Consider the following 13668-nt stretch of genomic DNA (forward strand, 5'->3'; position numbering starts at 1 on the left):
TACTAGGGTTCTAGTCATATGGGATTAGGGCCTCCTGGTCCCGTGACCTCCTTTTAACTCGATTACCTCCTTAATTGCCCCGTGTCTAAATAGACTCACACTGCGGATGGCACTGGGGCTAGAACGGTCATATATAGAATTTGAGGTGGATGCAGAATTCCTCACATAACACAGGGTTATGTGCGTATAAAACATAAGCTAAATTCAGACATCTCAGCATACACTTCAGCTCTTTACCTTTTGATAATCAGCTTCTTGGATATTTTTTACTTGGCTCATCCTGGTAAACACATTGAATTTCTCAGACACACATGGCTTCACAGTCTGGACACTGATGAGCACTTTATATAAACAGAGTAATAAGTCCTTACTAAAATCCCCACCTGATATTCAGATACACAGCAGCCAAACCAAAACCGTTACTGTGTGCTTAAAATAAATAAATACATTTGTAAGCATCTGTGCTTGGCTTTTCCGCTAGGCTTTAATGTGGCTCATTTAACATAACCAGATTTTAAAATGCAGGCAGAAAAGAAAGAAAATAAAATGTTAGATAAAATCTTTATATCAACATAGGCTTTGAGCATTTGAAATGGTTTTCTCAGTTCTACTGTTGTTGTCCTCGTTCCATCGCTCAGTCGTGTCCGACTCTGCGACCCCATGGACTGCAGCACGCAGGCCTCCCTGTCCATCACCAACTCCCGGAGCTTGCTCAGACTCATGTCCATTGCAGCAGTGATGCCATCCAATGATCTCATCCTCTGTCGTCCCCTTCTCCTCCTGCCTTCAATCTTTCAGCATCAGGGTCTTTTCTAATGAGACAGCTCTTTACTTCAGGTGGCCAAAGTATTGGAGCTTCAGCATCAGTTCTTCTAACTCGGGATTGATTTCTTTAGGATGGACTGGTTTGATCTCCTTGCTGTACATGAGACTGTCAAGAGTCTTCTCCAGCATCACAGTTCAAAAGCATCAATTCTTCGGTGTTCAGCCTTCTTTATGGTCCACTCTCGCATCCATACATGACTACTGGAAAAACCGTAGCTCTGACTATACAGACCTTTGTCAGCAAAGTAATGTCTCTGATTTCTAATACACTGTCTAGGTTTGTCATTGTTTTTCTTCCAAGGAGCAAGTGTCTTAAATTCATGGCTGCAGTAATCTGCAGTGATTTTGGAGCCCAAGAAAATAAAGTCTGTCAGTGTTTCCATTGTTTCCCCATCTATTTGCCATGAAGTGATGAGACCGGATGCCATGATCTTCATTTGAAAGTTGAGTTTTAAGCCAACTTTTTTACTTTTCTCTTTCACTTTCATCAAGAGGCTCTTTAGTGCTTCTTTACTTTCTAAGGTGGTGTCATCTGCATATCTGAGGTTATTGCTATTTCTGCCAGCAATCTTGATTCCAGCTTGTGCTTCTTCTAGTCCAGCGTTTCTCATGATGTACTCTGCATATAAGTTAAATAAGCAGGGTGACAGTATACAGCCTTGACGTACTCCTTTCCCAATTTGGAACCAATGTGTTGTTCCATGTCCAGTTCTAACTGTTGCTTCTTGACCTGCATGCAGGTTTCTCAGGAGGCAGGTCAGGTGGTCTGGTATTCCCATCTCTAAGAATTTTCCACAGTTTGTTGTCATCCACAGTTAAAGGCTTTAGCGTACTCAATGAAGCTGAAGTAGATGTTTTTTTCTGAAATTCTCTTGCTTTTTCTATGATCCAATGGATGTTGGCAGTTTGATTTTTGGTTCCTCTGCCTTTCCTAAAACCAGCTTGAACATGTGCAAATTCTTGGTTCATGTACTGTTGAAGCCCAGCTTGCAGAATTTTGAGCATTACTTTGCTGACCTGAAATGAATTTAATTATGTGGTAGTTCTTTGGCTTTGCCCTTCTTTAGCATTGGAGTGAAAACTGACCTTTTCCAATTCTGTGGACACTGCTGAGTTTTCCAAGTTTGCTGGCATATTGAGTGCAACACTTTCACAGCATCATCTTTTAGGATTTGAAATAGCTCAACTGGAATTCCATCACCTCCACTAGCTTTGTCTGGCTCTAGGTGAGTGATCACACCATCATGGTTATCCAGGTCATGAAGATGTTTTCTGTATAGTTCTTCTTGTATTCTTGCCACCTCTTCTTAATATCTTCTGCTTCTATTAGGTCCATACCATTTCTGTCCTTTATTGTGCCCATCTTTGAATGAAATTTTCCTTTGGTATCTCTAATTTTCTTGAAGAGATCTCAAGTCTTTCCATTCTATTGTTTTCCTCTGTTTGTTTGAATTGTTCACTTGGGAAGCCTTTCTTATCTCCTTACTGTTCTTTGGGATGCTGCGTTCATATGGGTATATCTTTCCTTTTCTCCTTTACTTTCACTTCTCCTCTTTTCTCAGCTGTCTGTAAGGCCTCCTCAGACAGCCATTTCACCTTTTTGCATTTCTTTTTTGGGAGATGGTTTTGATCATCCCCACCTGTATAAAGTCACAAACCTCCGTCCATAGTTCTTCAGGCACTCTGTCTATCAGATCTAGTCCCTTGAATCTGTTTGTCACTTCCACTGTATAATCGTAAAGGATATGATTTGGGTCATATCTAAATGGTCCAGTGGTTTTCTCTACTCTCTTCAATTTAAGTATAAATTTTCAATAAGGAGTTCAAACTCTGAGCCACAGTCAGCTTCCAGTCTTGTTTTTGCTGCCTGTATAGAGCTTCTCCATCTTCAGCTGCAAAGAATATAGTCAGTCTGATTTCAGTGTTGACCACCTGGTGATGTCCGTGTGGAGAGTTGTCTCTTGTGTTGTTGGAATAGGGCATTGCTATGACCAGTGCGTTCTCTTGATAAAACTCTGTTAGCTTTTGCCCTGCTTCATTTTGAAATCCAAGACCAAACTTGCCTGTTACTCCAGGTATCTCTTGACTTCCTACTTTTGCATTCCGGTCCCCTGTGATGAAAAGGACATCTTTGGTGGTGTAAATTCTAGAAGGCCTTGCAGGTCTTTGAGAACCATTCGACTTCAGCTTCTTTGGCACTAGTGGTTAGGGCATACGGCTCTACTGTAGAATTTATGTGTTTTCACTGTGCTCCACTAACAGCACCAGAAAAGTTATCATTGTTCCAGAAAGAATAAGAAAGAAAGTTGGAGAAGGAAATGGCAACCCACTCCAGTACTCTTGCCTGGAAAATCCCATAGACAGAGAAGCCTGGTAGCTTACAGTCCATGGGGTCACAAGAGTTGGACACGACTGAGCAAATTGTTCCAGAGTGGGATTATAAAAGTTTGTGAGCATTAGGCCTAGTCAGTAAAATTTAACATTTCTAGCCTCTGTTTCTTCCTCTTCTGTTCTTTTCCTAGGTGTGGGCCTAATAAGCAAATCCTTGACTACTCTAATAGTCTCTTACTGATTAATTTTCCTGACTCTGTATTCTTCCCCAATCTCATTAATTGCATGACCAACTGCAAGATTATTCTAAACTAAATGCTTTGTCACTTCCTCACTCAAAAGTCAGAATTACTCTCATTGAGCAGGTGAGGATCCAAGCTCCTCACTGTAGTTCTCCAGGCAAATCTGGTCTCCCATTCCTGGTTCTGCCATTCCCAGTTCTCAGCTACTCTTCTCCTGGCTTAATTGAACACGTAAATGTTTCTGGACTTAGGTTCATGTACCTCCACGTGGAAGTCCTTCCCTTTATCACAAGAAATGTGTTACCAACACATTATCTACCTCTTATAGACAAATTAGTGTGATTCACAGAATTACCTGTCTTTCAAATCCAACCCGGGGAATGCCATTCTCGTGAAACAGGTTTGGACCCTCCTGTGGCACAAAGGAGGCATCTGTCCTCTAAAGCCAAACCGGTTGTTCATCTTCCTAATTAGGATACTTAAGGCTTCTGCTTAACTGCATAGCTGTTTCCATGAACGTCATTCCATTTTAGATTACAAATTTGCCCTTCAAGTCACCCTTGCACAAAGCACGTTCTCAAATATTCATAGACTGTGTCATCAGTGTTCTTTTGGCTTCTTGTGTTTTGCCTTTTCTGTGCACGCTGTGGTTGGCCATGACCTACATCTTTAGAATTCTACTCCGTTGTTATTGTTGTTTAGTCTCCAAGTCCCGTCTGACTCTTTTGCGATTCCGTGGACTATGGCCTGCCAGGCTCCTCTGTCCACGGGATTTCCCAGGTGAGAAAACGGAAGTGGCTTTCCACTTCCTTCTCCAGAGACTCAGATATAACCTTCCCAAGCTTCCAGCTTGTCTGTATTAGGGAACAATTGCATAACAACAAGTTGATTTAAAATATTATTCTTAGTAAAAGAAATACTCCTGACTCATGGTATCTGCTACTCTCTATAAAAATAACTCGTGGTGTTATATCCTCCACAACCCATCTTTAACGATGAAGATTATGCAGTCAGAGTACAGAGGTGGGACTGGGAAAAGAGTCTTGCCCAAGTCATGGGTTAGTATCATATTCCTTCATCACAGTGCTTCTGATGGAGAAAAGGCATATTTTCATGATTGGCTTTTTTTTTTTTTTTTGCACTGCCTCTCTGCCTGTCTATCCCCCATTAGACAGTCAATCCAAAAGTATTGCCAGGACTTACACAAAGCTTTTAATAAACTTTGTTGGTCTATTTGAAGTTGGCATGAAGTGGCCATATCTGTAATACATAAGCATGCCTACAGATTTTGTGGTATTTGCTAATTCTGACTGTAGCTCAGATCATCAGCTGCTCATAGCCAAATTCAGGCTTAAAGTAAAGGAAGTGGGGAAAATCACGAGGCCAGCCAGGTACGACTTAAATAAAATCCCCTCTGAATATGCTGTGAAGGTCATGAATAGATTCAAGGGCTCAGGCCTAGCAAACAGTGTGCCTGAGGACTATGGATAGAGGTCATAATATTGCACAGAAGGCAGTGAACAAAACCATTCTAAAGAAAAAGAAAAGCAAGAAGTCAAAGTGGTTATCTGAGGAGGCTTTACAAATAGATGAAGAAAAAAGAAAAGCAAAAAGCAAGGGAGAAAGGGACAGGTATTTCCAACTAAATGCAGAATTCCAGAGAACAGTGAGGAGAGACAAGAAGGCCTTCTTCAGTGAACGGTGCATAAAACTCGAGGAAAACAGCAGAAGGGGAAAGACTAGAGATTGCTTCAGGAAAATAGATATCGAAGGAACATTTAACCCAAAGATGGGCACAAGAAAGAGACCTATAGATGCTGAAGAGATCAAGAAGAGATGGAAAGAATACACAGAAGAATTGTAAAAAACAAACAAAAAAAGATCCTAATGAACTAGATTACTACAATGGTGTGATCAGTCACCCAGAGCCAGATATTCTGGAAAGTGAAATCAAGTGGGCCTTAGGAAGCACAGCTGTTAATAAACCCAGTAGATGCAATGGAATTCCAGTAGAGCTATTCAGAACCCTAAAGGATGATGCCATCAAGATGCTGCATTCAATATGTCAGCAAACCTGGAGGACCCAACAGTGGCCACAGGTCTGGAAAAAATCAATCCTCATCCCAATTCACAAGAAGGATAGTACTAATGAATGTGCTAACCATCAGACAATTGCACTCATCTCCCAGGCTAGTAATGTCATGCTTAAAATTTTGCATACTAGGCTTCAGCATTGTGCAGATGAGAACATCCAGATGTCCAGGCTCAGTTTAGAAAAGAAAGAGGAACCACAGATCAAATTGCCAACATTCACTGGATCATAGAGATAGCTAGGGAATTCCAGAAAAGCATTCAACTCTGTTTCATTGACTACGCTAAAGCCTTTGACTGTGTGGATCATGACAAACTGTGGAAAGCTCTAAAAGAGATGGAAATACCAGACCATCTTACCTGTCTTCTGAGAAACCTGTATGCGGGTCAAGAAGCAACAGTTAGAACCCTGTATGGAACAACCGATTGGTTCAAGACTGAGAAAGGAGTATGGCAGGGCTGTCTACTGCCGCCCTGTGTGTTTAACACATCGCTGAGCACATCATGAGAAATGCCGGGCTGGATGAGTTACAAGCTGGAATCCAGCTAGGCGGGGGAAACAACAACAACCTCACATATGCAGATGATACCACTCTAATGGCAGAAAGTGAAGAGGAGCTAAAGAGCGTCTGGATGAGGGTGAAGGAAGAAAGTGAAAGAGCTAGCTTAAAGCTAAATATTAAGAAAACTAAAATTATGGCATCCAGCCCCATTACTTCATGGCAAGTAGAGGGGGAAAATGTAGAAGCAGTGACAGATTTCCTCTTCTTGGGCTTTAAACTCACAGTGGACAGTGACTGCAGCCATGAAATCAGAAGATGATCGCTTCTTGGCAGGAAAGCTGTAACAAACCTAGACAGTATGTTGAAAAGCAGAGACGTTACTCTCCCGACAAAGATTCGTATAGTCAAGTCTATGGTCTTCCCACTGGTCGAGTACAGTTGTGAGAGCTGGACCACAAAGAAGGCAGGCAGGATGCCAAAGAACTGATGACTTCAAACTGTGGTGCTGGAGAAGGCTTCTGAAAGTCCCCTGGACAGCAAGGAGATCAAACCAGTCAATCCTAACGGAAATCAACTCTGAATACTCAATGGAAGGACTGATGCTGAAGCTGAAGCTCCAGTATTTTGGTCATCTGATGTGAACAGCCAACTTATTGGAAAAGTCTCTGATACTGGGAAAGATTGAGGACAGAAGAAGAAGATATCAGAGGATGAGATGGCATCACTGACACAATGGACGTGAACTTGGGCAAACTTTGGGAGATGGTGAGGGACGGAGAGGCCTGGCACGCTGCAGTCCATGGGGTCACAAACAACTGGGAAACTGAACAACAACTGTGTTTAATACACTGAACTAAGTTCTATTAAGGAGAAGGCAACAGCACCCCACTCCAGTACTCTTGCCTGGAAAATCCCATGGATGGAGGAGCCTGGTGGGCTGTAGTCTGTGGGGTCACTAAGAGTCAGACACGACTAAGCAACTTCACTTTCACTTTTCACTTTCATGCATTGGAGAAGGAAATGGCAACCCACTCCAGTGTTCTTGCCTGGAGAATCCCAGGGACGGGGGAGCCTGGTAGGCTGCCGTCTATGGGGTCATGCAGAGTCAGACACAACTGAAGCGACTTAGCAGTTAGCAGTCAAGTTCTATTAAGAATGCAAAAAGATGAAGGCAGGCAGGAAGGAAGGAACTAGAGGTAGGGACAGAGAGGAAAGAAAGTGGAAGGAAGGAATTGGATGTTCTCTCTTCATTCAAAGAGTTTGGCTGTAGAGAACCTAGGAAGGGGTAAATCCATTAATATGCCTTGCTTCAGACAACTGTCCAAAATTTCTTCTCTTTGAAATGTTGTGTCATGAAAGATCTGAATAACTTAAACCAAAATCTAAATACTTTTCCATGGATGTTATATAATAGAAAACAAAAATTGTCATTAGGTACCAGTCTGATACAGGATCCCTTCTTAAATCTGTTGATGTCATTTTTTAATTAAGGGGGACAGACACTAAAGCCCACGACCTCATAGTAAGCATCTGAAGTCTCATTAGTCAGTAAGAGGAGAAAGAAAGTGAAAGTGTTAGTCACTCAGTCATGTCTGACTCTTTGTGACCCCATGGACTATAGCCCAGCAGGCTCCTCTATCCATGGGATTCTCCAGGCAAGAACACTGGAGTCAGTTGCCATTCCCTCCTCCAGGGAACCTTCCTAACCCAGGATGCAACCTTCCCACACTGCAGGCAGATTCTTTACCATGTGAGCTACCAAGGAAGTCCAAGGAACTTTTCTTAAGAAGAGAAGGAGCTTATTAAACACAGAAAAGCATGACCCCTCAAATTCTTCAATGCCTAATTAGATCTTCATTCTCAAAAAGCTTACAATTTAATAGGAAAAGTAGATATATAAAGGAAAACCCAACAAGCATATGGTCTCTAGCAGTAAATGTGAAATGCTGTTACATAGATTGCAGATGAGAAATCCACCTTCCAGTGGGCTGAACTAAGAAGAATTAATAGGGGAGGTAAGATTAAAACTAAGCTCCAAAAAGCAGATAGACATAATAGAGAAAAGAAAAACTCTTTGCTGGAAAAGGTATGTAAATAATAGTAATGGTATTTTCTGCTTCTGTCGTGTATTTCGCTTGATGATATTCTGGTCATGATGCTAAGTGCTTTATGTACATTGTTTCATTAAATTCTTATAACAAGTCTTTAGGGTAAAGGGTGGAAGTTAAAGATAAGGAACCTGAATCTTAGTAATTACAAGTGACTCTCCAATAAACATAGATGCAAATCAGTCTATCTGGTTGCACACACTATTAGGTCAAGCATTAAGTTATCCTGTTCAAATGACGTTGCTTTGATAAACAATGGACTATATACCTGGAAATATACTTTAGAGCAGACCCTGAAGACCAGTTTGAAGAATGGTGCATGTGTTCAGTTCAGTTCAGTTGCTCAGTCATGTCTGACTCTTTGCAACCCCATGAACCACGGCACGCCAGGCCTCCCTGTCCATCGCCAACTCGTGGAGTTTACTCAGACTCATGTTCATTGAGTTGGTGATGTCATCCAACCATCTCATCCTCTGTCGTCCCCTTCTCCTCCTGCCCCCAATCCCTCTCAGCATCAGGGTCTTTTCCAATGAGTCAACTCTTTGCATGAGATGGCCAAAGTATTGGAGTTTCAGCTTTAGCATCAGTCCTTCCAAAGAAACCCCAGGGCTGATGTCCTTCAGAATGGACCGGTTGGATCTCCTTGCAGTCCAAGGGACTCTCAAGAGTCTTCTCTAACACCACAGTTCAAAAGCATCAATTCCTTGGGGCTCAGCTTTCTTTGTGCTTTTGGTCTTTTTTCTATAGGAATCGGGACATTCTGGACGTTTTCAATAAGGAGGACTTACGGCTTTTATATATATGACTTTGCATTCACTATTTAAGAGGTGGTGTGAACTAAAAGCAGAAACCCAATTAAGAGTTTAGTGGAAATGGATAGGAAAAGAAAGGTGTAAAAAGAAAAGAAAGGAAAATGGACAGGGATGCTTTACACCTAAGACTGTCCTCAATTCTGAACTGACTTTAAGTTTTCAAAAAATGTCCGACATCTAAGTTGCAAAATTTTTAAAACTCTAGGTTTGGGAATCTATAGTGGTAAAATATACATCTATTTTGGCAGAGTAAGTAAAAACAAGCAGGAGCTTAATCCCAGGTTCAGTAGAAACATTCTTAACAAGAGCCCCACCTCCCAAAGTACAACAAGGCAGAAAAGATTACAGACAAAGGCATATTGGACACAGAGATGGCTTGTCTCAGGAGCATCATGTGGAAACCAGATACAGCAGCCCAGACCCAGACCCCACCTACAGATAACCCTACTGAAAGAGGAAGCTCCAGGACTGCAGGCTAGGTGATCGGGCAGCCTTCTCCTGAGAAGAGCCCTGAAGGGCACGAAGCCAACAGCTTTCCCAATTGCTGAAGAAGCAGCCAAGATTGTCTAGGCCCTAATTTGCAGGACTGTAACGAGCATCTGCTGCTCACCATCCCAAGAGTGGAGCTGGGCCATTTGCACAGGGCTGAAGGCTGATTCAGAATTCCCTGGTAGGAACAGGGAGGAGAAGACAGGTTACATTGTTAGTTTTATCTAAGCTTGAATCGCCTTGACTAAGTAATCCCAAATTTTGTAGTAATATCACTCCAATCTTAAAAGACATTCTATTAAGTAGGATATTAGTGATTTATTTGTTTATGTCTTTTTTAAGGAGATAGTCAACCTCATTTCTGGGCTGAGGAGTGACCCCCTTACTGAAAATATATATTCTATTAATCTCCAGCCACAGTCCTATTTCTCTTAGCCCAACATCTAATGTTTTAAGACAAAATAGTTTCTATCACGTTTGATAGATTTAAGTAAAACTACATGACATGCTTCCATCAAAGGAAATTAAAATCATTCTTCAAAGCAGAGTCAATTTGCAATTATGACAGATGATGATTTTCAAATTTAGTTGAGATTCAACAATGGCACTTTGATGTCTTGGAAATAATTGATGTAGGAGTAATTCTCTATTTTAAACTGTGTTCTCCTTTCAATCTGGTTCTTCATAATAGAAACTCTCTATGGGGTCACTTATTCTTGCAGTTTTTATTTTGCAAACTACTTTATATCATAAATAAAAATTTGCTTGTTATGGAAATTTTCTTATTTTATAATAGAAAATGTTTTTTCATGTTTATATTGGAGAAAGTCTGGTGAGCAATTAACATATATTGATGCCTACTTTATCATACGGCTTATATGATATGCCTTAGTTGACAGATAGCTCTATTTCAAGCAAACATATGTTGCATTCAGTTTTTTATTACTTACAAAAATTCAGGAAGACTAAAGACTCAAACACTCAATTTCTTCAGGAATATCCAACCAAGATTATTATAAACTTGAAAGGAAAAGTGGAAGAGATGGATAGTAGACTGACATCAAAATCCTCACACCAGATATTGAGGCACAGCTCTCCACTTGAGGCATGGGTACCCAAAAACTCACTTAATGAAAGCTCATAGACAAGTATAGCTCTTCTAGAGTTATAGTTTTAAAAATCTTTGATCTTATTACTGAGGGTTCATGACAGAGTTTCCAGTAGTTCTCAGAGAAATGAGAAAATAAGAACAAGGCAGTGAATTTTTCATAAACATAAGCATTTTTCATTGAAACGATTGTCCTTAAATAGGAAACTGACCTTTTCTTAAGTCTATCACTTTATAAAATAATTGTTATTATCATTGATAGTAGAATGTTTGTTGTTATTTTTAACATCCTTACTTGGCAAAATTAAAAATAGTCAATCTTGTGTTAATCCCATTTTTTAGTTAGTCCCACTAAACACGCAAAACCTCGAAGAGGAACCACTACTGTAGAAAATATCAGTGGGAACTTCAGTGAATTTCCTTTCCTTCCAGCCGCAGGGCTTAAAAAGAGGCATGTTCAACCCACTGCTGCAATTTTTAATAAAAGAAGGTAGCAAAAGTCCAGCAAGTTGGAGAGAGTTCTCTAGCATTAAAGATTTTTCTCTAGAGGATAAATGTTATGCCCTGATTTCATACGTCATCAGGGAACTGGATTAAAACTGACTGCTGAAACATATTGCAACATAGTTCCTCAAAGCAGTATTAACATACCTGTCATGATTTAACCATTTCTCAATCTGAATCCATCTGATAGAAGAGACTTACCCTACCATTTGCCAAAACTGAATTCAGTATCATTTAGTTATTGCAAAAAACATTTCTATGTTCTTCTGTCCCACTGCATAACCTTCGGTGAAAAGATTCAGTGTCAAATGCTGAGAATCACTGCTTGTAGTTGTCAAAGTCATCCAGTATTCCAGGGTCCCTGGAAGCAATGAGAAACAGATAAGACTGAAAGGTATCCTGTGGGATGTGACAGAGTGTTGAGGAAATGTAGGGTGTCTGTGGGTTACATTCTAATCGGGTCACGGTGCATTTGACATTCTATTGCATTCTTTCCCTTCTCCCCTTTCCAGTGAAATCAGATGAGTTACAGACAATCAAGAAAGAATTAACCCAGATCAAAACTAAAATTGACTCCTTGCTAGGGCGCCTGGAGAAGATTGAGAAGCAGCAGAAGGCGGAGGCTGGTAAGTGAAAAAGAGCTGTGGCCGCAGACGTGTTGGAATCAAACCACTCACACCCTGTCAGTCACCGAGACAGAGCAGGTTCGGGCACACTGGCTGAGTCTAACAGCGTTTAGCACAGATACACAAACATCATCTTTAAACTTAGAACTGCGATGATGGAATCTGATTTTTTACTTTTTAAAGAAGATGAGCCAAGCTGCCTAAAATTCATATTTTTTAAAAGAGGAAAAGGAAAAGTATTTTGATGCTAATAAGTAACAGTTGGATTATATTAAAGGTTTATATCTCAATATCAAGTGACCTTTAAGAAAATATATCAATAAATGTTTCTATCAGGGCTAAGCTTATATTCATATTTCATTAAATTAACTGCAGCAAAATTGAACAGATTTCAGAAGCCATGATTGTAAAGTCCCACTCTTGAACTGCTGCAACTCCACAAAACTTCAGAACTCAGTTTCAGGATGTCAGTATCAATGATATGCCTGGCCACCCAAGGCCATTTCATTTGACTTAATTCTTTAGCTTAATGTCCTCTCTTTGAAATATCGGCCCTGACCCTAGTTCCATGCTAATACTCTTTATTTATTTATTTATTTGTAATTGGAGGATAATTGCTTTACAATATTGTGTTGGCTTTGCCACACATTAACATGAATCAGCCACAGGTACACATGTGTCCCCTCCATCTGGAACCTCCCTCCCACCCCATCCCACCCCTCTAGCTAGTTACAGAGTGCCAATTTGAGTTCCCTGGTCTAATACCCTTTTTTACAGCAACCGAGAGTTGTAAAATTATGCATTTTAAACAGAACTGGCATAAACTTAGAGAAGAGCTAGTGCGTAAATTGCAAATTGCATTCTGCTGGGTCTTTGATGTCTCAGAAGCTCCTTGAAAATGAGCTGAGGGCTGAAAGGAGACCTGGGAGATGGAGGAACTCATGACTCCTCCAAACCCGGCCCTTTCTCCAAATAATGTGGCTCCACCTGTGTCTATTTTATATGTTGAAATTCATCATAAGATTTCCCTGGCTGAAAGAGCTTCACTTTTCAAAATTAAGCAAGACAGTTTTGAAACCTGCTCGTCAAATCCAGCTTTCTCATTTTGCAGATGAGAAAAGGAAGGCCCAAGGAAGTAAACTGACTTTTCCATGACCACATGAATGGTTCGTGACAGACCTAGAATCTCAAAGCCAGCTCTGGCGAGGGAAAGCAGTGCCTCCTCTGAGGTATCAGCCTCAGGTTCCGCTCAGGGTCTGCCTGCAGTGAGGCTCCCTGGGTAGCAACCGATGATGAGATCCAGCCTGTCTGTTGCCCGGGTCACTGGGCAGGGGACCAGCAGTGACCTTCCGGTGATGAGTGACACGGGGTTCAGAAACGAAGCTGGTGTTGAGGGGGTGTCGAGCCCAGTGGATGAGAGACGTGCCCTGTGGTTCAAATCCTCACACGCCACCTACCCTCCGTTTTCTCATTTACCAAATGAGAACAGCAGTGGCTACCTGACCTTGTGAGAAGTGAGTCAAGTGGCAAATGTAAGTTACTTACTAGCCCAGAATAAATGCTTCACAATTGGAGCCATTTAGTGTCCATAGGAATGTAAGCATATATAGACAAATACTTCCTACGACTTCCATGACACCAGCTTTTTAAATCAAAAGCCATATACCTAGATTCTCATTAACTTTTACTGAGTTGGTGTGGAGGAGAGATGATAGATAAATAATAGACAAAATAAGATCATTTTTATTACAAATTTCAGTCACATTTTCCATTGAGAAAAGATATGCTGCCTATACTTCTTAATGGAGAAATTTAGATTTCAGAAAGTTTTTTATGCGCTGTCTATGGCACTAATCTAAACTGTTGCCAGAACTCAAATATCCTGTGATGTTGCCTGAATCAATGTTTCCCTTTGAGGAACTTCTGTGAAATTCGTTATTATGTAAAACAACCCTTACAGCAAAGGACTTTGATAACCAATTTGCACTTCAGTTTAAAGGATTATGGAGAACTCATTTAAATATAAATC

The 13668-nt window shown here is 40.8% G+C and overlaps 1 protein-coding gene across 1 annotated transcript in view; it reads left to right on the forward strand.

The window, feature by feature from the left end:
- RALYL (RALY RNA binding protein-like) overlaps nt 1–13668 on the forward strand; it is an 825421-nt gene that overhangs the window by 753820 nt on the left and 57933 nt on the right. The window contains exon 7 of the mRNA XM_010846211.1: nt 11526–11639. Within this exon, the coding sequence (XP_010844513.1) occupies nt 11526–11639 (114 nt within the window). The remainder of the gene's footprint in view (nt 1–11525; nt 11640–13668) is intronic.

Source organism: Bison bison, unplaced genomic scaffold (assembly GCF_000754665.1).
Source record: "Bison bison bison isolate TAMUID 2011002044 unplaced genomic scaffold, Bison_UMD1.0 scf7180017864233, whole genome shotgun sequence".
Taxonomy (NCBI): domain Eukaryota; kingdom Metazoa; phylum Chordata; class Mammalia; order Artiodactyla; family Bovidae; genus Bison; species Bison bison.